Source organism: Diospyros lotus, chromosome 6, assembly GCF_014633365.1.
Source record: "Diospyros lotus cultivar Yz01 chromosome 6, ASM1463336v1, whole genome shotgun sequence".
Taxonomy (NCBI): domain Eukaryota; kingdom Viridiplantae; phylum Streptophyta; class Magnoliopsida; order Ericales; family Ebenaceae; genus Diospyros; species Diospyros lotus.
Window position 1 is genome coordinate 44,548,384 of NC_068343.1, and position 27,662 is coordinate 44,576,045.

The 27,662-nt window shown below is 34.2% G+C and overlaps 1 protein-coding gene and 1 pseudogene across 1 annotated transcript; one reads left to right on the forward strand and one right to left on the reverse strand.

Annotated features, from left to right (window-relative positions):
- The first annotated feature begins 499 nt into the window (after nucleotides 1–499).
- Nucleotides 500–1,018, forward strand: LOC127804561 (uncharacterized). The gene has a single exon (XM_052341434.1). The coding sequence runs from the start codon at nucleotides 500–502 to the stop codon at nucleotides 1,016–1,018; it is 519 nt and encodes a 172-aa protein (XP_052197394.1).
- Nucleotides 1,019–26,574: 25,556 nt separating this feature from the next.
- LOC127805416 (small nucleolar RNA R71) lies at nucleotides 26,575–26,674 on the reverse strand (annotated as a pseudogene).
- Nucleotides 26,675–27,662: the final 988 nt, after the last annotated feature.

Consider the following 27,662-nt stretch of genomic DNA (forward strand, 5'->3'; position numbering starts at 1 on the left):
AGTCTGTCAGCAAGTGAAGGCAGAGCATAAGAGGCCAGGAGGTTTGTTGGAGAGCATCCCAATTCCAGAATAGAAATGGGAGCATATTACCATGGATATGGTTATAGGATTACCGAGGTCCCCTGTGGGACATGATTCAGTATGGGTAGTAGTAGATCCCCCTAGATCGCCTATCGAGGGTCCATATTTACCTCTCGGTATTGGGGCTCATTTCATGAGGCTTTGGGTACGCAGTTAGCATTGAGTACTGCGTTTCATCCCCAGACGGATGGCCAGTCAGAGAGGACTATCCAGATACTTGAGGACATGCTTAGGGCGTGTGCCCTTGATTTCAAGGGTCGTTGGGAGAAGAATTTGTCGTATGTCAAATTTGCATATAACAATAGCTATCAATCCAGCATTCAAATGGCACCTTATGAGGCGCTATATGGTCGACGATGTAGGTCACCCTTAGGTTGGTGAGAGACGACTTATTGGCCCAGATCTGGTTGGCCAAAGCATGGAGATCGTCCAGGTAGTTCGTGATAGGCTTTTGACAGCTCAGAACCGTCAGAAGTCGTATGCAGATCATAGGCGTCGACCCTTAGAGTTTGCAGTTGATGATTTGGTGTACCTTAGAGTATCGCCTATGAAGGGGGTAGTGAGGTTTGGGAGGAGAGGTAAGCTCAGTCCTCGGTATGTTGGACCTTTTCGCATCCTTAGGCGGATTGGGAAGGTAGCTTATGAGTTGGCACTACCACCGTCGATGGTTGGAGTGCACCCCGTATTTCATGTGTCAATGCTACGCGGAGTTATTGGAGACCCCTCTCATGTTTTTCCCCCGACAGCACCCACTATGATCCAACCAAGCTTGCAATATGAAGAGCAACCTGTTAAAATCTTAGATAGGCAGGTCAGAAAGCTTAGATCTAAAGAAATAGTTTCCGTTAAAGTTCAGTGGAGCCACCATAGTGAGGGTGAGGCCACTTGGGAGATGGAAGATGCTATGAAAGAGAAATATCCTTATTTGTTTCCGTGAAATTCGAGGGCGAATTTTTATAAGGGGGGGAGAATGTAAAGATCCAAAAAAAAAAAAAACTAAATGAATTAATTTAATTAAATTATTTATATAATAATTAATTAAATAAAGAAAAGGAAAAAATATAAAAAGAAAAGGGGGAGGCGCTCGGCAGCCCCCCCTAAATCAGAATCTCCTCTCTCTCTTTTATTCTCTTTTGCTCCCTCTCGGATTTTTGACGATTCCAAACGAACGAACCGTTCGATCTTTCATCCGACTTCGTTTTCACTATTAAAGTGCCCCCGATCTACAAGGAGGTAAGTGCTTTGGCTTCATTTTTCTGTTTTGCTTGTTGTTTTCGTGAAATGAGGGTTGAGACACGATGGGGTTTGTTGGCCGAATGTTTGAGGTTAGATCTACGAAGATCCAACCGTTGGATTTTCGTGATTCTTGGATATGATGGTCGGTTTTCTTAAGAGGGTTCGGTGGCGGTCTTGGATCGTCGGAAATCGCCGGCCACGGTGGCCGGCGACGTTGGCAGTATTTTGTCCCATTTTAGCCGAGACTTTGACTCTAGATCTACGAAGATCTAGCCGTCCGATCTTTCTCATTTTTGGGTATGTTGCTCTCCTTAGTGTTGCGCACCTCGGGGTAGTTTCTGATCGTCGAAAAAAATGGTCAGCAGCCGGCGAACGGCGACGGCCAGATTTGCCCCTATTTTCGGCCAAAAATTAATTTTAAGATCTATTAAGATCTGACCGTCTGATGGGTTTCATTTTAATATATGTTGTTATTCGTGGCGAGGGCTTCGTATTGGTATATTGATCGGCCATTTTTGGCCGGCCGGTGGTGGCAGTTTGATGGCAAAGAAAAAAAAAAGAAAAAGAAAGAAAAGAAAAGAAAAGAAAAGAAAAGAAATAGAAAAATATATAAAATATAAGGAAAAAGGAAATGAGGGCTTTTGGGGTTGGGCATGTCGGGTTAGGTTTTAGCCTAGGATGGCGGGGCCCGATTGGGTTTTAGGATGGCCCAATGTGTTGGGCATGACTGACCCAGTTGTGGCAGCCCTTGGGCTAGCCCACTCGGCTTGTTCTCCCTTGTCGCTTGTCCGTGGACCTAGGATGACTTGGTTTGGTTGGTCCTACTCAGGACATCGAGGTTGATCTAATTTGGGTTCTCTTTAGGTGTCCTAGAATTGGCGATATGATTGGCGAGTCATTTTGTTGATCGGAGTCATAAGGACGAAGCCCTATTAGATGACTCGAGGCCGAGCAAGACTGACCCCGAGTGCGTTCTAGGCTAGCCTATGATGATGACGTGGGTTTATTTCGAATCCTGATTTCTGATGGATTCCTTCTATTTTGAGGCTAGAATATTGAAATTTATTCCTTTTAAACCATTTATTAAATTGTTAATTAATTATTAAGTTTTTAAGAAAATTTATCAATTTAGTTATAAATATATATATATGTATGTATTTTTTATAAAGGAGGAATTTAGATAAAAAATATATTATTTATATTAAAAGAAAACTAGTTTATGGATAAATATATATATATAGATATATTATGATATTGCAGCCTATAAGTGGGTGTGTAGTTCCACTATACACTTACGCGTAGCATGCAAGGCGAGGCATGATGACGTAGTCGATGGCTTAGCTCGACGAATTCCATGACGCCAGATTTGAATATTGCGCGGGCTAAGGTATAAAATAATTAATTCAGGGTGTTAGGTAATGATTAGGGTTTTCGGTAATTCCATTTCATCGTTATTCTTATTATCTAAATGTGACCACCCCATTCTATTTATTGTAGGATCAGATTCTCAGGATTTTGTTTGATCTTCTCTCCAGACTCAGACTTGAGTCATCGTTTCCCAGGCGAGTAGACAGGATATGTTATGTTTACCATATTTTTATGCACGTATATAAATTGTTCTATGCATAACTTGTGAATGATTTCTATATGCGAATCATAGAAAATATTCTCTTTTAAATGTTCCTAAATTGCATGAAATATTTTCATCCTACTAGGAGAGACATAAACAGAAAGATACCCTAACTGATTTCTTGTTTTGAAAATGTGAAGTGTTGAATGATATGGTGTATTTTAGGCACCACATGAAATGATAAATGATTATGACTTGTGCATAAATTAGGGTATCATTTGCATTATTATTAGAGGACTATCTAGTAGATTCCCTAGTGACTCACAGCAGGAAAAGATCATGGTACTGTGAGGCTTGGCATGCCAAGGCCATGAGAGACACGGATAGTATGTTTCAGCACTGCTATCACGTGGGCCTTTATGATGATATTGAGTGATGATGATGTATGTGCCGATATATATACTTGTGTGCATGTGTATATAGGCGTTAGGCCAGTTTTTACTAGTGTGTCCTCAGAATCAGTGCATGCATCTTATACAAAAGTATAAGGGACTTAGGTGGTTAGGGAACAACTTATGGGGGTTGTCTTAGGCACCTATTTTTCCTACACGATGTTTTTCTTTGAAACCTCAAATTATTTAAACTTATGGTTCATATTTCCACTGTTTATACTGTTATTACGTTATTATATTCATGATGATCATCCTAGCATTTTATTGTATACTCTCCTAGTGGGCATGACATACCTTATACTCGCGAGTCCACAAGACTCACCTCGTTTTATTAAAAATATTTTCAGGGAATTCTCCTTTTGATTATTGGTCCAACAGATCTTCTGGTATGATATCATACCCTCTTTTGATTCCGGATGTATTATAGGATGCTCTGTGGAGACATACACGTGTTGTAGAGTTTGATGTTTTGTCTTTATTTTTGTTGGCACATAATTGTGCCAAGGGCCCGAGATACGGGATTGGGTATGTATTATTGACAGCAGTGTGATAGATATTCTTATTTTGTACAGCTGCTGTATATGAAATATTGAGATATTATGTTAGAAGGTGAATTGGTATTTTATTCATATTCTATATCTTGTCAGTAATATTGTTTTATTCAAATCGAGCTAGAGAAGAGGCTTACTAGTCCATTTTGGAGCCGCTGGGCCTAGGGATTAGTGCCGTTCATGACATATCAGATTTTGGGTCGTGACACACCACCACCTTAGTTATGTGAAAGGTATTGCAAACCCTCATAATCTTTGCAATAAAAAATGTGATTTTTTATTACACTTGAAAATCATAAAAAAACCAAATCGACAAAAATAACTTGTAGAGATAAAAGTAGAAAGACCATTATATTTTTTCAGGCGACAAAGCTGCATAATAAGAACAATTGGCTCTTCGTTGGTAGTATCCAAATGGGAACTCATCTCACATGCGTAGTCACCCCATAAGGTACATGGTAGCCAATTCCTCCTATAAGATAAAAATAAATTAGATCAAGGAATAGAAAATACCACAAAATAATAATTAAATCAACCAGAACAAAACAATCAGGCAGAGACATAACTCGGCATCCTGAACCACAATGCCAATTAAATTAGTCTTTTTTCTAGATATTTCCTTCGTCTTAAGGTTCTCTCGGGCAACTACTTCACCAATTAGGTCTGGTAACAGAAGAAAAAAATGTATCATCAATAGTTAATCAAATGATCACACATAAAATAGATTAAAATGATTCCCTATAGTAAAATAACCATCGAAGCCTACCAAATAACTCGGTATTATTTTTTTTCAATCAATGCAAGGATTTCCTTAAAAGGCTTGAACATGTATATCTAATTAGGAAATTTGTCATCAAAAAATTCAACAACTTGTGTATTGTTTTGGAAAACAATTCTGTATTTGTAAGTCATCGTTGTTCAAGGCAACAACGAAGCTATGCGTAGCATATAGATTTCCTTCCTTGAGCAATGGTTTAAAAGTTCGAATCATCGCTTGCCTTACAATAGCGTGAATCCTCCCGCCCTGCAAAAAAACCATAGATTAAGGAATTTTGAGGATAATAGAAACATTAATTAACAAATGAAAAGGTAAACAATAACTTAAAATCTAACTAACCCATTTAAAAAATCTAAAAGAAAATCCCAACGAAAACATGCAAAAATAGAAACTGCACTGAATATTAAATAAAAAAAAGAGAAAAAATGAGCGAACAACTTAAAGCACACATCTCGAACTCAAAAGAGCGCCTGAAAAGGGGTCAAAAATTAAATAAAATAATAATAACACACATGTATCAAAAGAAACAACAATAATATCTATAAACTAAATAAAGTAGGAAAGAAAAAACACCACCGAACAACTAAAACCACATAATTCATACCCCAAGGGAACATAAGAAAACAGTAAATAAATAATACTAATGTATATGAAATAAAGACTAAACAACAGAATACATAAAAATTAAAAAAAAATGTTTTGTAAAATAAAAAATTAAAAAAATATTCTATAATACATATGCATCAAAGTAAACAACACTAATGTATAGAAATTTTTTAAAACATTACAGAAAATATTATGTAATACAAAAACAACACTAATCAACACAAAATAAAAAAAAATACAAAAACAATTAAGAGCACACATACAGACACGAGAATTATTTAAAAGGAAAAGAAAACTAAAATAACATGTATTCAAATAACAAAAACACAAAAAATATGAAAGTTGGACGATAACAGAAAATTAAAATAATAAAAGAAAGCTTAAAATAATGAAAAAAATCAAACAACACTAATGTACACAAAACAATTTAAAAAAAAAATGAACAGTTAAAAGCACATAACTCGATCTCGAAATCATGTAAAAAATAAATCTAAATTAACATGTAATACAATAAGCAATATGTAAAAAAATACAAAAATTACACGAAAACAGGAAAAAAAGAAAAAGAGAAATGATAAGTAACCTCTTTATCTTGAAATATGTATTCAAGAATAGACGTCTCTTCCGAATTTTCACGTGCAGTTGTCTTATACAAGCGTACCACACGAACCCTCAAGGCCTAGTTTTTCTTAGTTGCATTCACATCACTCACTTGATTGAATAATGATGCCATATTATACCCGAAGACCAAATTGGAAAAAAAAAATTAAAAATCAACATAAGAAAAACATTCACGGGGACTATTATAGATTGCAACACTATAAACAAGATAAAGAGATTACAAAATTACGAATACATATGGTTACAAACCTGGACGAAAAAGTATGCAAATGAACAAACTCAAAACTTCATCCTGTAACTCTACTAAAACGAGTTAGAGTAAAAGAGCATAGTATGAAATGATAAATGGGCTTAAATTGTGTTTTCAACCAATTATATACAATACAACACACAATTCAACCCACAATTCACAAGAAAATTTGACATTCAAAATAGCAGTAGACGAATAGGTTGATTATCCATGCATGACTTCACATATTCCTCCTTGCAATCAATTACCACGTCTAAGGCAAGTCAAATATATATATTAATTTTGAAAAAAGTTTACCACATTCATAGTATTCCTACTTTACGATAGTTTTAGTTTTAACAACATTATTGTTTACTAAGATTTTAACATTCATGATATTAATGCAATACAATCTATATGTAATCTATAATATGTAACAATATTGTACAAATGTAGATTTAATATATAATTGTTAAAATATTTATAATGACAACAATATGTTCACATACTTGTTAATGACTATTAATTTATCAATATAAATTGTCATTATCAATTAGGCTGCTGCATTGCAAGTTTTCAAAAAAATTTGTATCAGATTTTCTATGTTTATTGGTACTGTTAATGATATTAATAAATTTAACTATTTCTAGGCCTCCACAATGTTTGATATTGTTGCGAATATCATTAATAAATCTAACTATTAATTATAGGCCTCCATAGACGTTTTCATCATTATTTTAATTATTAGTAATTTAATATGGTGCTTACGTGCTGTTTATGTAGTTAGAGGGTGTTTGTTAATCAAGATAAGAGGGAGAAAATATCAGATATGAGAAGCATTCCGGATATTTGGTCTTTCTAACGTATTTGTTAAGCTTATCTGATAACTTTCGAAAAAACCTTCACGTGACCTCTTATCTCCCATTTTCAAGATAAATTTATCCGATCTCTCCCCTCGAATAAATTTATCTGGCTCTTTCAAGATAAGATTCAATTACTTATATACCCCTTATAGGATAGTTAATGCCATTTAATACATTTTAAAGATTTAAATTTATTAAAAAAACTTATTTATTTAACTCTTATAATTAATATTATTTAATACATTTTTAAATTGTTATATGTTTTGACAATTTTTAAATTTTAAATGACAATATTCATTTCATTGATTTTTAAAATTTAAATTTCTCTCTCTATATATATTTTATTAACTAATATAATTCCTTTCACCAAGTTTTAAATTATTTTATTTAATTTTATATTTTATTACCTATTATGAAAATATGTTTTGGCCATTTTTAATTATCTAGGTAGAATTATTGTAATTCTAACAATAATTATTTCTACTTTTCAACTCTTTTTAAATTTATTTTTGAACATGAATTTAGAAAATAAAATATTAATTTTAGTTTTAATTTTTTGACAATTCATATTAATTATAAAATACTATTTTAATTATAAATTTGGTAATAGAGATATTTTGGTAAAAAAAAACTTCTTATTTTGGTGCTTATCATATACATTAACAAACACATAAAAAGAAAAAATACAATTATCGGTAGATTCCAAAAAATTTAACAAACACTCTGACAGAAATTTTGGAATGTTTTCCAATCTTATCTTGATCATTCCATATCTTAATCCGAAATGCATTCCAAACTTATCTTGATACCTCTTATCTTGCTCATTTTAACAAACGCCCCCTTAGTAAACAAATTATATATAAAATTATAAACTTATAAATTAATAATAAAAATTATATAATTAATTAAGTTATACATAAAATTATAACATTTAAAATTATAAAAAATAAATTTAAATTAATTAAACTATACATAAAATAAAGATAATATAAATAATTAATTAATTATATAAATGATAATTAATTATCCATACATGACTTCACATATTTTTTCTGTCAATCAATTACCATATTCAAGACAAGTCAAATTTTTTTGAAAGAAAAAAAAAAGTTAAAAAATAACTATTAACTAGAAAACTTAATGTTGGGACGACTTCCAAAGAATTAAACTGTTACACAAAATCCGTTCACATTGACAAATCAGAAACTTAGTTAAACTAATTAAATAAATGATAATAATCAATTAGGTTATATATAAAATTATAACATTTAAAATTATAAAAAATAAATTTAAATTAATTAAACTATATATAAAATAAAGATAATTAAATTAATTAATTAATTATATAAATGATAATAATCAATTTTTCAAAATTGATTATCCATTAATGACTTCACATATTTCTCCTGACAATCAATTACCACATTTAAGACAGGTCAAAATTTTAAAGGGGGGAAAAATTGTTGACCTTCTTGGTCAGACTAGCCCACTTTAATATATATATAGATATTTCTCATTATTCTTGTTTTTTAATAAATAACTTGCTCGTGGTTCGTGTGATTTGTAGTAGCATTGCATGTTATATGAGATAGTGCAAAAAGATAGAATTAAAAAAATTAATTAAATCAATAGATCAACCCGAATGGATGGAACAAAAAGAAGAAGCGTGAAAATCTCATGGCCTAAGTGACCCCAAAGGACTGTAGTCGTGGTTCGTGTGATTAATTAAATCAATGGATCAACCCGAATGGTTCTTGTGATTTGAAGTTCCCATTGCATAATATTTAACAAATGACTAGTCGCGGGGCATCCCATGAAGAAATGTGCAACTTATGTAACATTTTGGTAGCTTAAATATGAAAAACGGTCTATAAATTCTTTAAAACGTTGGACTGGATAGCTTAAATATGAAAAATGATCGACAACTTATGAAAAATAATCGACAGTTTAAAATTAAAGATTATATTGGTCGACAGATGCAAAAGAATCAGTCGACAAATTACTATATATATATTAGTTTGCGTGCAAAAAAAAATGTAGGAGAAGTGGTAGCGCGCATATAAGGTTTTGAAAGGCTGGAGACGCGCGTTCAAGTCCTAGGTGTTGCAGGTTGCGGATTAAAATTGATTTTCTTTTATTACATTATATACAAGTTTGTGCGGCTAAAGACATGAAGGGAATAGCAGATGATGCGGCCATGTGAGCACAATTAAGTGCTTGGTGTTGCTGGTGACGTGACATTGAGTCCTAGGAGTAACACACTATTTTAATTTATTTTTCACTTTTTGAATAGATTTTTAATATAATATTTTTATCCAAATAAAAATATAATCTTCAAAATATCATAAAAAAAATATATAACAAGATTTTTAACACATTTTTAATCAAATAAAATATGATATTCGAAGTGCCATTAAAAAATTTATCACAAGATATTTTGGCATTGAACTTGATTTTTATTTCAACAAATTTGATCAAATAGAAACATAACATTTCAAATGTCATCAAAGAGTTTATAACAAGATTTTTGACATTTAGTTTTACGATGAAAGTAATTTTTATTTTGGTGCTTAATAAATCATATAAAAGAAATTTAGAACACCAAGTTAATAAAAAATTAATAAAATAATTCCATCATGAAATACAATTGAATTTCATCATTAAAATCATGTCAAAGACAAAAACATCAATCTATAAAGAGCATGCATGATCTTTTGCCTTTGAAAATATTTTGTTTTATTTATCCAATGGTTCAAAACCAATTTGTGAAAATTATTTAGGAGATTATTTTAAATCTTAATACTTGTTTTTGTAAATCTCTATATATGTAATTCATTTTATTTTCATTTTCACAAAGGTATTTGAAATTGATTTTTGTTTGAAAAACTAATATTTAACTTAAAATATAAATTATTTATTTACATCATCAAAACCAACACAAGAGTAAAATATCACTTTGGGACTCGGGAGAGGCTCCAAAAGGATCTCCTAGGAAATTTCAAGGGAAGTCTAGCGAGAATCTCTCAGTATCACCTAAAAAAGGTTATTGGATTGTGATTTTGAGTCATTTGGGAGAGATCCTTAAAGGGTATGTTAAAACACAACCAAAAAACCCTTTTGAAGAGAAGTAGCTCAAAAGCAAAAGACCTGAAAGGCCTTTCAGGACAATCTTTCCCCAAAGGTCGACACGAAGACTCCTCGTGGCTACTCTGTTGCTGTACTTTTTGTACAATAGTTTTAATGATGAAAAACATATATTGGTTTAATCCCTAAGTCATGAGTCAAGTATGTGGTTTTCAATATATATCAATTTCAATATCATGTATCACTTTTTGAAAATGAAAACCCTATTTTTTACCAAGTCTGGAAGGTTAGCACCTTATAAGGAGACATATAAGAAAGAGTTTTCTTTTTGAAAAACTATCTCCCGATAATTTGATATCTAACATTCATTAGTGCTAAAATGATTTTTAATGAATTTTTCATCAAATAAAAAGTATATATTTTGGAGGTGGTCAAATCGCAAAATCGTAAGTTTGTACTAAAACCCAAAATCTACTTTCTTATTGTTTTTGATTTTGATTTTTTAAATATTTTTATTGAATCCAAATAGGGGGTACTTTGTTATTTACATTTATGTATTAAAGTAAATGGTTACTTAAACTAAAGAAATGTAAATAAGCTGTGATGTATACATGTTGTGGATTGTGTTTTCATGCAAATGTTTTTGAATATCTGTCATGTTCCTATGCATGTTTTGAAACCCCTTTGAAATGGTTTTTAATGTTTTCAGTGTATGCTATTTCGAAACATCTCTGTTATGCATGTGTTTTCAAATCAGGTTTTGGACTATGTTTCGAAACCTCCATATCATGTTTCGAAACTTCATTTCCAGAGAGATATGTTTCGAAACCTATATGCATCATGTTTCGAAACCTCATTTCCAAAGAGGTATGTTTCAAAACCTATAATAGTATGTTTCGAAACCTATGTCTCTGTCAGCAGAGATCCAAGATGCTTTTTGCTTTGCATTTTTAATATTTATCTAAAAGCTTCTCAAAACATTTTTTAATGCATTCTCCATGGCTTGTAAAATTCAAATTCAAATTTGAAGTTGAGATCATTATTATGTGTTAGTGGGGAATAGATTATGTCTCCCACTCATTGCTGTCTCTTAGTGCATATCCAGCTGTAAAGGCTGTATGTTTCGAAACATGAGAAGTATGTTTCGAAACCTATGTGTAAAATTGTGATGTAGCAAAACCTATTATGTATGTTTCGAAACCTACTTTTCTGTCTTATCTCTAACGGCTATAAACGGCTAGATTTCTATCTCTTGGTATAAATAGCAGGTATTTGAAGACAAAAAGAGATTGATAGAGCAAGAACAAGATACAACACGTGAATACACACTAGAGACACACACACAAGCACATGTGATCTAAATCAGTTTGACAAGCTTTCAAAGTGGATCCATTCATCCATTCCTAGATGTGCATTGTGATGTGAAAAAGGAGAAGCAAGTGCAAACAACGAATATCATCCTCCATCTCTCCTCACCTCAAGTTAAGAGGTTTGTACAACCATGTGGTAAGGCATTTATTACTCTTTGGGTTGTAAGGATAAATTTGATTATCTTGATTGTTGTAAGGTTTGAGTTTAGCCTAAAACTCATTATGGTGTAAAGGTTTGAGTTGAGCTTAAAACTCATTGTGTCGATGGTTTGAGTTTAGCCTTAAAACTCACTTGGTGTAAGGTTTGAGTTGAGCCTAAAACTCACTTGGTGCTAGGTTTGAGTTGAGCCTATAAAAACTCACTTTGTAAGGTTTTGGGGTGAACCATTTGTAACACCTCGCTCCCATTTACTGGTGTTACTTGATAAGGGTCAATATTTCCTATATCCTAATGAATTATATCCCTATTTTGGCTTTATAATTATGCTTAAAATAAATAATTATTTGCATTATATATTATTACAGGATGAAGCAATGAAGCTGTCTTCTATAATTAATTAGGGGCATAAATCGAAGATGTTGGATTACCCATTATTGTTGCTCAAAATCATGGGCCAACTATGGAGTCTAGAGGATGTTTCAAGTGCATTTGGCTCAACAATCAAATAGAATCCAACATAAGAAAGGCCCAAGCCCAAGCTCAAGCCCAACACAAGGAAGGCCCAAGCCCAAGCTCAAGCCCAACATAAAGAAGGCCCAAGCCCAAAAATATGAAAAGCCCAAGTCCCACAAATAGGATGACATCATCGCTTACATCATGGTTGAGATGATATCATCGCTTACATCATGGGATAGGATGACATCATCGCTTACATCATGGTTGAGATGACATCATTGCTTACATCATCAACTAGATATTTTGTATTATTAAATTATATAATTAAGTGGTTTCCATTACATCTTTTAGCCTATAAATAGAGCACTTAGGTGCACTTGTAAGGGATGATTATTCTTGAATGAAATTTTAGTTGTTTTAATTGCTCTTGTTCTCTTTTATTTTCTCTTGCAAATCTTACTTCTTCTCTTCCTTATTTAAATTCTTATGTCATTTATTGTTACTTTATTATCTACTGCCTAAATGGTCGGTTAATTTCTGCCTTTAAATTCTTGCAATTTCAATTATTATCTTTCAATTATATACCGCCTATATGGTCGGTCAAAATAGTCTTTCAATTATTGTCTTTAAATTATATACCACCTATATGGTCGGTTAAAAAAGTGTCTTTTAAATATTGTCTTTTAATTCCTGTCATTTAAATTCCTGCCAATTTATTTTAAAAATGGAAATGAGTAGCTAAATCTAATCTTAGGTTAAGGCGAGGACAGTGTCCAATGTTCTTGAATCTCAAGATAAGCCAAACCTCGATGAATGCAAGATTTATCTGAGTTAAACTCGAGTTGAGTGTATAAATGATTTTGTGAGTTTGGATTAGGTCATCATCCTAACTTAGAACTCTCATGCCATGTATGAAAGTTGCTAGAATTGGAGATGAGATATACCCAAGCTCAGACGATCAAATCATAGTCTCTAGTATAATAAAATTTACAGTGATATCTTAACCCAGAACCATCATATCATGTATGAGGGTTGCTTAGCTAAGAATCATTCGTATCTTGAATTATAACTACGAAACGATCCTCTGTTTACTTCAGATTAATATTGCTGTTTAAATTACTATAAGAGATTTATAAGGCATTGGTTCTGAACTCGCCTCAACCCAAGACCTTTTTAATATTCCAAAAAACCTTTTCACAATCAGGAAAACTTAGCTCTCTTTGGATAAATCAACCCGAATGAACCATTCTTTTGTTAAATAAACCTCCCAGTGAATCGACTCGGACTTGTCCGGAATTTATATTTGTGCTACAACTACACTCACACACTGGTGAGTTTAAACCTCCTCACCATTTCAACACTGAACATCCAAAACTGATTAAGGCTATCTAAATTGTAGGGTGAGGAGTACAGCCAAATTTTGGCGCCGTTGCCGGGGAGGTACAACAGAAGAAAAAAATTCACTCCACGGTCTAAATAAAATTTTTTGCATACGAGTTCATGCATTGAAGATCGCCAGGTATGCCTATCTTCTATCATTTTATTGCCGATTGAGGACAATGCGCAATTTAAGTTGGGGGGTAAGGTGTACTTAGGCATTTATTGGTGTTTGAATTTAATCTGTTGTGCAAATAATTTTGTTTGACTCGATAATAATGCTTTGTGTGGTATATATGATTTTATTAAGCACAAAAAAATAAAAATTTAACTAACCCAAAAATTAAAATAAATAAATAAATAAAGAAAAATAAAAATAATAACTACAAAATATATATATATATTTCAAAAAAAAAAAAACAAACAAAAATATATATATATAAAAAATATATAAATTAAAAATAATTAAAAAAATTAAATTTAAAAAAAAATATATATTTAGATAACTTTTAGTTACTAAACAGTGCAAGAGATTACGGTCAGGTATGATTATTGAAACATTAATTGATTCATTAGCATCATTATCTGCCGTTGAATTGTCATTCCATATTCTCTATGTCTCAGTATTTTAGCATGTCTGTGACTTCTAATGCATTTGGCCATCCTGATCCCGGTGAGGGGAGGTTTTCTTTTGACCAGAATCAGAGAGAGAATTTTTATCTGTCGGGCTATGACCTAAATCTTTACGCTGAATACCCCAGTTCCTATGACCGTTGGAATTATCCTTGGAACAATGACTCTGTGTTCCAATCTCATGAACCTTTTCCTCCACCACCTCACCAATTTGAGTTAGAACAAGGGGTTAGATCTGATGCTTATCAACCTCAGGATGAAAAATGTTTAGAGGACACCCTTCAGGAGTTTATGCAAGGTCAAATGAGTTTTAATACACAAGTGGTCGAACTTCAAGAACAAACCACTAGAGCCATAGGTGACATTTTAGAACAATTGACCGAGTTTACACAGACCTTGAGCATGAGTGAACCTGGAGAGTTTCCAAACCAACCTAATCAAAATTCCATAGGCCAATGTCTTGGGGAGGAATCGTCATTCAATGCACCCATAGGTCAAGAGTCGGTTCAATCTATACCCATCCCTAGGAATGATGAATCAATTGAGAGACTTGATGACCCTAGGATGGTACGAGCAATCATAGAAGAAAAATTGGGCCAAAATGCTGTGAGAAAAGAAGAAGCCTGGGAGAAAGAAGAGGATAAAACCCAAGAGCCCAAATGTGAAGATACCATGGGCTTAGCCAAACTTGAGCCTAATTTAATGTCTTTTGGGCTAGTCTATATTATTGGGGATCAAATTAAACCAAACATGTGTGAAGTGTTTGTGCGAATTGATGTGTCGTATTCTAATGTAATAAAGCCAACACCTCCGAATGACATATTTTCAAAATATGTATGTGCATTTATGAGAAAAATCAATTTACATAATTTTGAAAATAACTTTAAAACTGGTGTAATGAATGGGAGTTATTATACGAATAGGTGGGAAACCACTTATTTGATTCTTAACTGGAAGAAAAGAAAAAAAAAAACTCTTAAAAAAATATTTAAAAATATATAATAAAATAAAATAGAGAAAAGAGGGAGACAGACATATCGCTGACGGCAACCACTTTTCTGGGGCAGTGCAATCACACTGCCCTATAAAGAAAAATGACACAATATCCTATAAAGAAAAAGAAACATCAAGCATTGAAAAAGAAACGCCGAAAGTTGAAAAAGGAAGAGGCACACTGCCAAATGTTGAAAAAGGAGGCACCAAGCATTGAAAAAAGAGACGCACCTGACCCTACAATTATGGCGTGCCTCGAGCCAAGTATAGAATAGTGACACCCATTGCTCTATAAGAGACTCTATATCTGTATAAGCCAAACCACACTTTTGCAAGCAAGCTCAGTTTCCTCTCCTTCGTGTTGTTCTTCGATCAGGTATTTTCGTTCATTTTGTAAGATTTATAGTTTCTACTCTTCTCTTATTATAGTTGTCTTTTGATTTAAAAAAAAAAAAAAAATGGATCTTCAACTATCAAAAATCCGCAAGTACTATCCATCTCTCCCAATGAATGATTTGAAACAAATTTATATTGGTAGGTGTGAAAGACTTAGGATATTGATGCGTAATAACATCCCTGAAGATATTCGTTGGCTGATCGAAGCAAAAGTTTGATTAGCTGGCGAAACTTCACCTAGTTTTAAGCACTTCCCGGGCTTAGGGAAGAGTAGTTTTGCAAAGAAACGAAGAGCTAAAAGAGTGAATGGTTGTTACAAGTGTGCTCGTTGGACCTGTAACACTCGATGCAAATCTGTGGGATTTACGTCCGTAAATCGAGAAGATAAAATTAGTTTCATAAAGGATGGACTGAGTAAGGAGTCATTGGATGATATCCGATTGACTCTTGAGACGCATCCATGTGGAATAGTGCAAAGAGAACTTCTTGCTTTATGGACCCAGTTCATAAGTGACCACCAACGCTATAGTCTTGGGAATCTGACTAAAAACGACCCTGTTTGCCAATCTATAAGAAAATTGAATGGGAAGCTTATCCTCGCTTCATAGAAAGTGTTTAAGCCATTTCTGGACGTAAAACCAGAGGAAGATGTGAGCCACAATCACAACTACTTGTACATACGCATGATTTTTGTTTGTATTTATTTCTTGTTGAATTGTTGTATAGCTACTTTTGATCACCAAACCTCTTTCCAGGGCATACAAAAGAAACAAACATGGAAGGCCAGTTAGTTTGTCGAATCAAAACCATATGTGTACTTTGTGGCTCTCAACTTGGGAGTGATATTTGTTACGCACTTGCAGCAAGCGAACTAGGCCAAAAATTAGGAGAGAAAAAGATTAATTTGGTAAATGGAGGGGGAAGTCGTGGGTTGAATGGTTATGTTTCACAAGCTGCACTTTTTGGAAAATCATATGTGGTAGGTGTAATGCCAATCCCTTTGGCTGAACCACGTATTTCTGGGATTACACGCGGTCAACTTGTAGAAACGACTTCTATGTCTGAGCGCATGGCTTGTAAGATTTATCAGTCAGACGCTTTCATCGCTTTACCAGGAGGTTTTGGTACACTTGAAGAAATCTTCTGTATAATCTCTTGGGTCAAGAGCAATCTGCATACCAAACCCATTGGACTTTTAAATGTTAACCATTTTTTCGATGGGTTGCTCTCTTTTATTGATCAGGCTGTGGACCAACAGTTCATTTCTCCTTCAGCAAGAAAGATTCTTATTTCTGCATCCACCGTCGAGGAGCTGCTAGAGAAATTACATACTTATGTTCCACAACACGATCCTTATGAGCCTCGGATAGATTGGTCTAAGGCAATAAAAAACAAGCGACAAAAAGGTTCGATTAATTTAGAATTATCCCTGTAAGGCAAGTCTATGATAAGATGGCTGAGTAAGGAGTACTTTTTGTACTCTTGAGACGCATCTCCTATGACTTGTACAAAAATTCTTTTCTTGTGTTCTTAAAAAAAAAAAAAAAAAAAAAACTGTGGAATGTTGTTAGGCGAGTCTATGATAAGATGGCTGAGTAAGGAGTACTTTTTGTACTCTTGAGACGCATCTCCTATGACTTGTACAAAATTTCTTTTCTTGTGTTCTTAAAAAAAAAAAAAAAAAAAAAAACTGTGGAATGTTGTTAGGCGAGTCTATGATAAGATGGCTGAGTAAGGAGTACTTTGTACTCTTGAGACGCATTTTGTTTATCTTATGACTTGCATGAAATTTTTATTTTGGTGAGAAAATATAAAAATATATATATAGTATGCTCATTTGTTTGTTTGAGTTTTAGCAGTTCACAGTAAATCTATGGACTTATGGGGTTACAGGTATTCCTAACAACCCTATTCTATTACTGCAATTCAAGTTGGGGGGAGTAAGGTATGTTTATGAATTATCTGGTCTATGTTTAACTATGAATTTGCAATTGCATGCTTGTAGTTTTGTGTGAATTAAAAAAAAAAAAAAAGAATGTGTGTGCTTTAAATAATGCTATCCCTAAAGCTTTGGAATTATACACTGATAGCCAGTTGAATTTGCAATATGAATCATGAATACATTAATTTCTTATTTGAAAACGTATATGTATGGAATTAGAATAGATGATTTGCATGCATCGGGTGTTCAATAATTAGAAATTGGTTTATCGGTCATAAAGTCAAAGGCAATGGTAATTAGCTGATTAGCACACTGCATGATCCCTCAACAGAAGTAGAGACTATTACCCAAGTGAGTGTTTGAGCCTAATAATCGTTACTTCTGAGTGAAATAACACTTACTCTAAATATGCTTTATTGTTTATCTCATCTCTTCAATAGCTTCAAAACATCAATTTGCTTTGAATGTCTAGTATGATAGCGGATGAATTTGGCTGGTTTCAAACTCTGAATTAGTTGACTGAGTAACATTGTTTTGTAGAAGTATGATAGGGGGATCAATTACTTTCAATTTGGGCCTATTAACTTTTTTTTCTTTCTTTACATTAGCCTAACTTGCTAGCCCATTTGAGCTGTTCTTAGCACAATTTCTTTCCTTACCTTCGTCTAAACCTGTAACCATATAAAGTTTATCCAACCTGGTGTGTTTCTAGGAATTAGTCTATCTCAGTATTTTCATATTAAAAAAAAAAGAAAAAAAAAGAAAAAAAAAAGAAAAAAAAGAAAAAGAAAAGGGGAAGTTCTCTTAGTTATTCAGCATAAGTGTTTCAAAACAAATGTTGAAGAAAACATTATATCCAGTTTGAGACAAAAAAAAAAAAAAAAAAACCTAACACACCATTTGCACACTTACCATTTTCTTTGACAACCCGTATTAACCTCATAGCCCCATTACAACCCAGTTTGGTCCCTCTTGATGCTATAAATCATGTGATCTCAGGATTTGAGTTCGGAGCAAGGAATTCTGTTTAAATTCAAAAGTTATTTATCTATGGCATTATTCCAGTCATGAAGCTATGTTAATTTCCCTGTTCTTTCATGAAAATACGTTCTTTGTATTTTGGGATGACACCGAGTTTGAACTTGTTATACATTTACTCTTATAACGGTGCACCCCCTTGTGTGTACACCTGAGGAATCGTTTTATTAGAGGGAAAATCCACAATAAGGCTTAAAGTCAAAACTTCGAGGGAGTAAATCTGTGTATTGATCATCCTGATTGCCATTCCTAAGATTGTATGACCTTTAACCATAAATCTAATTTTGAATGTTCGACTTATTTTGAATGTTCTACTCTACGCATTTTGGTTTCAAATTTGAAATTTTTATATTCATGCAAGTATTGCGATTAGATCATGGCTGGTGTATAATCTAATTGCTAAGGGACTAGCAATATTCAAGTTGGGGGGTGTGATAAGGGTCAATATTTCCTATATCCTAATGAATTATATCCCTATTTTGGCTTTATAATTATGCTTAAAATAAATAATTATTTGCATTATATATTATTACAGGATGAAGCAAGGAAGCTGTCTTCTACAATTAATTAGGGGCATAAATCGAAGATGTTGGATTACCCATTATTGTTGCTCAAAATCATGGGCTAACTATGGAGTCTAGAGGATGTTTCAAGTGCACTTGGCTCAACAATCAAATAGAATCCAACATAAGAAAGGCCCAAGCCCAAGCTCAAGCCCAACACAAGGAAGGCCCAAGCCCAAGCTCAAGCCCAACATAAAGAAGGCCCAAGCCCAAAAATATGAAAAGTCCAAGTCCCACAAATAGGATGACATCATCGCTTACATCATGGTTGAGATGACATCATTGCTTACATCATGGGATAGGATGACATCATCGCTTACATCATGGTTGAGATGACATCATCACTTACATCATGGGTTAGGATGACATCATCGCTTACATCATGGGTTGGAATGACATCATTGCTTACATCATCAACTAGATATTTTGTATTATTAAATTATATAATTAAGTGGTTTCCATTACATCTTTTAGCCTATAAATAGAGCACTTAGGTGCACTTGTAAGGGATGATTATTCTTGAATGAAATTTTAGTTGTTTTAATTGCTCTTGTTCTCTTTTATTTTCTCTTGCAAATCTTACTTCTTCTCTTCCTTATTTAAATTCTTATGTCATTTATTGTTACTTTATTATCTACTGCCTAAATGGTCGGTTAATTTCTGCCTTTAAATTCTTGCAATTTCAATTATTATCTTTCAATTATATACCGCCTATATGGTCGGTCAAAATAGTCTTTCAATTATTGTCTTTAAATTATATACCGCCTATATGATCGGTTAAAAAAGTGTCTTTTAAATACTGTCTTTTAATTCCCATCATTTAAATTCCTGCCAATTTATTTTAAAAATGGAAATGAGTAGCTAAATCTAATCTTAGGTTAAGGCGAGGACAGTGTCCAATGTTCTTGAATCTCAAGATAAGCCAAACCTCGATGAATGCAAGATTTATCTGAGTTAAACTCGAGTTGAGTGTATAAATGATTTTGTGAGTTTGGATTAGGTCATCATCCTAACTTAGAACTCTCATGCCATATATGAAAGTTGCTAGAATTGGAGATGAGATATACCCAAGCTCAGACGATCAAATCATAGTCTCTAGTATAATAAAATTTACAGTGATATCTTAACCCAGAACCATCATATCATGTATGAGGGTTGCTTAGCTAAGAATCATTCGTATCTTGAATTATAACTACGAAACGATCCTCTGTTTATTTCAGATTAATATTGCTGTTTAAATTACTATAAGAGATTTATAAGGCATTGGTTTTGAACTCGCCTCAACCCAAGACCTTTTTAATATTCCAAAAAACCTTTTCACAATCAGGAAAACTTAGCTCTCTTTGGATAAATCAACCCGAATGAACCATTCTTTTGTTAAATAAACCTCCAAGTGAATCGACCCGGACTTGTCCGGAATTTATATTTGTGCTACAACTACACTCACACACTGGTGAGTTTAAACCTCCTCACCATTTCAACACTGAACATCCAAAACTGATTAAGGCTATCCAAATTGTAGGGTGAGGAGTGCAGCCATTACTCGTGAACAATTACTCGAATTGTCCACCTGCCCGATCTTTGGTGAAGGGCGGACCATGTTTCAAGAAGAAACGCCCAAGGTGGGAACTAGGCTCGTCTTTCTCTTCCCTTAACCCTAGGATTCACTAGCAGAATTGGGCTTTAATCACACCGCATTTAGTTAAAAAGAAATCCCGCGAAGACGCCCATCATTATTTTCTCATTTGAATTTAATTCTTTTTCCATTCAAGAATTTTACCGGGCTCCGTAAATCACCATTAAAATCAATTCATTGATTGATTACCAATTTTGGAGGAAAAACTCAAATTTTCAATTTTCCAAGATTTTGGCATTTCTCCAAAAAAAGCCCGAAAAATCCCTTTATTTTGAAAATTCCTCCGAGTCCCAAAATCAATTAAGAAATGCCACAAAAATCCCCAAAAAATCCAAATTTTTTAAAAAAATTGGTCGACAAGGCCCGCTGGCGCACGCGGGGCCCCGCTGGGCACTGGCCGCGCATGCTGGCGCGCCCGCGAGGCTGCTGCTCGCACCTGCTGCTGGGCCTGCTGCCATTGCTGCTTTCCACACTTCTTTTCTTCTCTTTTTTTTTTCTTGGGCATTTAAACCCCAAATTTTCCAGAAATTAAAATGAATAAAAATACTTCACACTCCTTCAATTTTTGCCTTTATTTCTCCATAATTAAGGCTTAAACAATATTCTTGATACTTCCACAACATACATCAAACACCCACTATTTTTCCAACAAAAATCATATGATTTAACTTCTTAGTGCTTCCCACAATACACACCAAAATGAGACTTTCACCTAACCTAGGCATCAACATGCCATAAGCCAATATCTCATTGTCTAAATACAACATACACTTCAACTAACAACAAATTTACATTACATAAACCAAACACATAAGCTTCCCTAAGCCATAATATACACTTGAATCTTCTTTCCATGCTTCCACATGCCATTCCACCATTTCCTTTACTTTACCATGCTTGCACAACCTACATGTGAGGGTAAAAACCTCATGAACTATTAAGCTCAATAAGGGTGCAATGCTAAATAAATATGAACATAACAAGATTATATGATGCCAAATGCATGCAAGTGTGGCTAGGTTTCTTTGCCCTCACAACCCTCCAAGGTTAGAGGCATCAACCGACCATTTCAACCATGTTCCCAAACTAACCTATGGCCATAAGTCTCATGAACATAAAAGAACATGTCAAATGCAACATACACATTTATGAAACATATTTACAACACATTGCAAGGCCACCCTCCCATGGGGCCATCCCTTACCTCTTCTTGAATCTTTAAATCTTCATTTCAAGAGAGCTTCCATCAACATCTTCTCCCATCTAAGATGGCATTCAAACAAGAACTCACTACTTTACATACAAGAACACTAAATAAAGAAAAGAAGAATGCACTTACCTTGATTCCTTTATCTTCTTCTTCTTCCTTTCCTCTCATCTCTTCTTTCTTTCATTCTTTCTACAAATGGCCAAAGGGAGACAAGTCTTCCACACTTGCCACTTTATACTACCCTTTCCCATTTTCAAGAATGGATCTCCACCATTCATTTAAAGCACAATCCATGTGCTTAAGGAGAATTAAATCTCCACCATTGATTTTAAATAAACAAGTCTCCTCTCTTGGAGAAAGCACAATCCAAGCTCTTTATCTTGATTAATCTCATCCATTGGATTATTTTGCCTTTTCAAGACTCAAGCACAAGCATTGGATCACTTGGAAATTTCCTTTTTATTTCCAATTAATTTAATTTGACTATTTTCCCACCATCACATGGGAGACATAATTTAATTTCCTTCCGCTTTAATTCAATGGGACCATTTTCATATCCATCACATTTGAGAGACATAAATACTTTCTTATGTATTTAAATAAATCTCAAAATTTCCAAAGCATTAATACATGACTAATTTAATTTCTTTTTGGATTTTCTTTTAATCCAAACCATCATGCCTCTCTTTAAATGCTTGAAAGACTAATTTCAATTCTTTTGTATTTAATTTAATCTCTCCATTTAACTTGGACCACAAAATGCCAAGTGTCACAACAAGACACTAACCTTGGCTTCCAAGTTCTAATCTCCTCCATCCATGTGGCATTATCACATTAATTCACCATTTTGGGAAAAATTAATTATTTTCTCAAATAATAAAACATCCACCATTTTCCCAATATTCCATAATTAAATTCTTTTATGGAATTAAATTCCAAAATTTCCAAAATACCCTTTGTGAATTTATTAATCCCATATATCTCCACATAAATACCAAATTGGGATTTTATTCACTTACACACCTAATTCCACATAGGAATTATTTTTAGTTTATCAAAATACCCTTTATTGGACTTCTCTATCCAAATTACCAAAATACCCTTCTCATGGGCACTCTCAATCTCAAGGATCCATCACCTTCTCAAGGGTATTTTTGAAAGTTTTCTTACTTCCTTTCCTATTCTCTTAACACCGGTTACACCGTGGTAAAACCCTTGTTGTGGTGATCACTAGTAAAAGTGATTGGAATTGCAAATCCTTCAAGTGGGTAAGCTTGAAGGTAGTGGAGTAGTGCTGCATCACTCACCCTGCATTTGTCACTTTTTGTATTTTTGTTTCACTAATTCTGCTGATTTAGCAACTAATTATGTTCACAGATAGGATGAGGCGTTTAGACTCGCCAGTGCACGAGTGTGATTGTAGCAGAAAATTTATATGTAATTTTTCCGGACAAGACCGGGTCGACTCACAGGGAGATTACTCATGGAAGGAGATAACCACACCAGTTCTTTTGATTAACGGAATAATGAAATGAGATCAAACTAAATGTGATATAACTGTAATCTGGAAATGGAGAGATCTTGGGTCAAGACAAATCTAGTGCCAAACCCAACTGATTCACCATATAGCTTTCTGTGATGTAACTAGCAGCTCAAATAGCTTGGGTTTTCAACCATTAAATGTACTACTGAGATGATGATAACTCTTTGTTCAAGCAACCTCCATACATGACATGGAGACTCTATGGTAAGAAGCTATCATAAATCAGTGTATAAATAATGTTTTGACAAAATAATTGCTCGGGGCTTGGGTATGAGAACGTTTCCAGGTCAAGCAACCTCCATACATGGCATGGAGACTCTAAGTTAGGCGTACGAACCAATCCAAGCCTGAGGTTTTCGTTAATAATATTTCCCAAACTGCTTTTGCTTTTGTTACTTTGACATATGGAGTTCTGTTATATTGATTCATCAGTGGCTTTGGGCACCTTCTTTGCCTTAACCCAAGAATTGTATTAGCCACACATCTTCATAGGAAGTGCACGACTAAAACTAATCTCTCCAGATGAATACGAGATTCGTAAAGAAAATAAATTGAGACAACAGATAAGAACTTGGTAAACTACTACTGTATTGATTACTGAAACGAACTACAACTTTGAAACAGAAATTAAAATGGACTTGTAATACAGAGCTCGGATTTAGCAAGAACAACTAGTGTAACTGAAGTGCTATTCGTAAAGAAAGAAATACAGACAAGAACAAAAATAGGAGAAACAGACAAAAGGGAAGGAAAAATCTCTGCTTTCAAACTGATCTTCTTCTTTCTTGTATTGTTTTTCTTAGTATCTTCTGCACTCGCCAACCTCTGATTCCAAAGAATGTTGGTCCCTTTTTAAGCTTATGGTGGGGACCATTTGTTGAAAAATTGTTCAAAAAGTTGGTTGAATTTACCTTAGAGCCACTGATAAGGGTCAATATTTCCTATATCCTAATGAATTATATCCCTATTTTTGCTTTATAATTATGCTTAAAATAAATAATTATTTGCATTATATATTATTACAGGATGAAGCAAGAAAGCTGTCTTCTACAATTAATTAGGGGCATAAATCGAGACGTTGGATTACCCATTATTGTTGCTCAAAATCATGGGCCAACTATGGAGTCTAGAGGATGTTTCATGTGCACTTGGCCCAACAATCAAATAGAATCCAACATAAGACAAGCCCAAGCTCAAGCCCAACACAAGGAAGGCCCAAGCCCAAGCCCAAGCTCAAGCCCAACACAAGGAAGGCCCAAGCCCAAGCCCAAGCTCAAGCCCAACACAAAGAAGGCCCAAAGCCCAAAAACATGAAAAGCCCAAGTCCCACAAATAGGATGACATCATCGCTTACATCATGGGATAAGATGACATCATTGCTTACATCATGGTTAAAATGACATCATTGCTTACATCATCAATTAGATATTTTGTATTATTAAATTATATAATTAAGTGGTTTCCATTACATCTTTTAGCCTATAAATAGAGCACTTAGGTGCACTTGTAAGAGGGGATGATTCTTGAATGAAATTTTAGTTGTTTTAATTGCTCTTGTTCTTTTTTATTTTCTCTTGCAAATCTTACTTCTTCTTTTTCTTATTTAAATTCTTATGTCATTTATTGTTACTTTATTATCCACCGCCTAAATGGTCGGTTAATTTCTGCCTTTAAATTCTTGCAATTTCAATTATTATCTTTCAATTATATACCGCCTATATGGTCGGTCAAAATAGTCTTTCAATTATTGTCTTTAAATTATATACCGCCTATATGGTCGGTTAAAAAATAGTCTTTTAAATACTGTCTTTTAATTCCCGTCATTTAAATTCCTGCCAATTTATTTTAAAAATGGAAATGAGTAGCTAAATCTAATCTTGGGTTAAGGCGAGGACAGTGTCCAATGTTCTTGAATCTCAAGATAAGCCAAACCTCGATGAATGCAAGATTTATCTGAGTTAAACTCGAGTTGAGTGTATAAATGATTTTGTGAGTTTGGATTGGGTCATCATCCTAACTTAGAACTCTCATGCCATGTATGAAAGTTGCTAGAATTGGAGATGAGATATACCCAAGCTCAGACGATCAGATCATAGTCTCTAGTATAATAAAATTTACAGTGATATCTTAACCCAGAACCATCATATCATGTATGAGGGTTGCTTAGCTAAGAATCATTCGTATCTTGAATTATAACTACGAAACGATCATCTGTTTATTTCAGATTAATATTGCTGTTTAAATTACTATAAGAGATTTATAAGGCATTGGTTCTGAACTCGCCTCAACCCAAGACCTTTTTAATATTCAAAAAAAAAAAAAACCTTTTCACAATCAGGAAAACTTAGCTCTCTTTGGATAAATCAACCCGAATGAACCATTCTTTTGTTAAATAAACCTCCCAGTGAATCGACCCGGACTTGTCCGGAATTTATATTTGTGCTACAACTACACTCACACACTGGTGAGTTTAAACCTCCTCACCATTTCAACACTGAACATCCAAACTGATTAAGGCTATTTAAATTGTAGGGTGAGGAGTGCAGCCAAATTTTGGCGCCGTTGCCGGGGAGGTACAACAGAAGAAAAAAATTCACTCCACGGGTAACTTTGTTCTTAATAATTTTTTTTTTTCTTAACTGTTTGCATATTATTCAAATTGTATGAGACTTAGATCTGGTAGAATCTTAAGCCATCAGTTAAACCATTCTATAGATTCTTTATCAGAGACTGAAATATCACTTTTACAATCCATAATGTCTCAACAAAATGAAAACCTATCTGCTCATGGGAGTGATCATGGAGAACATGATGTTGATGAGATTAAACCTCTCAGGGATTATTTGAACCCTCCAAGGCAAACCACTCCCTCTTGCATAATCCTACCAATAAACCATCATCGATTTGTCCTTAAACCAGGTACCATACAAATGCTCCCCACATTTCATGGTATGGATTCTGAAAATCCATATACACACATGAGGGATTTTGAAGAGGTATGTGGTACCTGTGGGGATCAAAATATTCATGAGGACACTGTTAGACTAAAACTCTTCCCGTTCTCACTCAAGGATAAAGCAAAAATGTGGTTAGGGACTCTAGAGCCCAGATCAATAGGAACTTGGAGGGAGATGCAAACAAAATTTCTAAAAAAATACTTCCCAGCTAATAGAACAGCATCACTCCAAAGGCAAATGATGAATTTCGTCTGTAAACCAAATGAAACATTTGCTCAAACTTGGGAACGTTTCAAGGACCTCTTGCATTCTTGCCCACACCATGCCTTTGAACAATGGCGGGTAGTTAGTTTCTTCTTTAATGCCTTAACTCCTAATTTGAAAATGCTGGTGTCCACCATGTGTAATGGTGACTTTTATGAAAAAACTCCTGAAGAGGCTGTTGCATACTTTGACCATGTAGCTGAAAACTCTAGAAATTGGGAAGTTGGGCCATTAACCATGGGAGATTTGAGAGACCAATACAATCCACAACCAAAGGGAAAACTCCAATTAAATGAAACTGATGACATCAGTGCTAGATTAGCTCTGTTGACAAAGAAAATGGAAGAATTGGAGATGAAAAAAATGAAGGCTATCAATGAGGTAGAGGTGCATTGTGTAGTGTGTGAAGCCAATAGCCATAGAACAGAGGAGTGTCCAACTCTCCCTGCTTTCAAAGAAGTGTTGTATGGCCAAACTTCAAACTCACAACCAAGGCAAACAGAGGGTAGGATATACCAAAACCAAAACCAGGGTGGAAATTATCAAGGGTACAACCCAAACTCAAACACCTACCATCCAAATTCTAGGAACCACCCAAATTTCTCTTGGAGAAATGACTCAGCACCTCAACCACACCAACCATTTCCCTCACAACCACAGCCACAACCTCAGCCACAGCTCTACCAGCCTAACCAAGGACCATCTGGCTCATATCAGCCACCGCATAAGAGATCCCTAGAGGATACTCTACAACAATTTATGCAAGGGCAGATGGGGAACAATGCTCAGGTAGCAAAATTCCAAGAGCAAACAAATAGGGCAATTGAGGACATGAGGAGTCAGCTAACCAAGCTAACTCAAAACTTGACTGTGAGAGAACCTGGGAAATTCCCTTCTCAACCAAATCCCAACCCCGTGGGGCAAACAAATCAAGTGGAATCATCAAATAGTGGGAACTATAATCATGAGCAGGTGCAAGCAGTCACTGTCCTTAGGAATGGAAAAATAATTGACAAACCAGATGACCCTAGGACAAACCAACCTAATGCACAA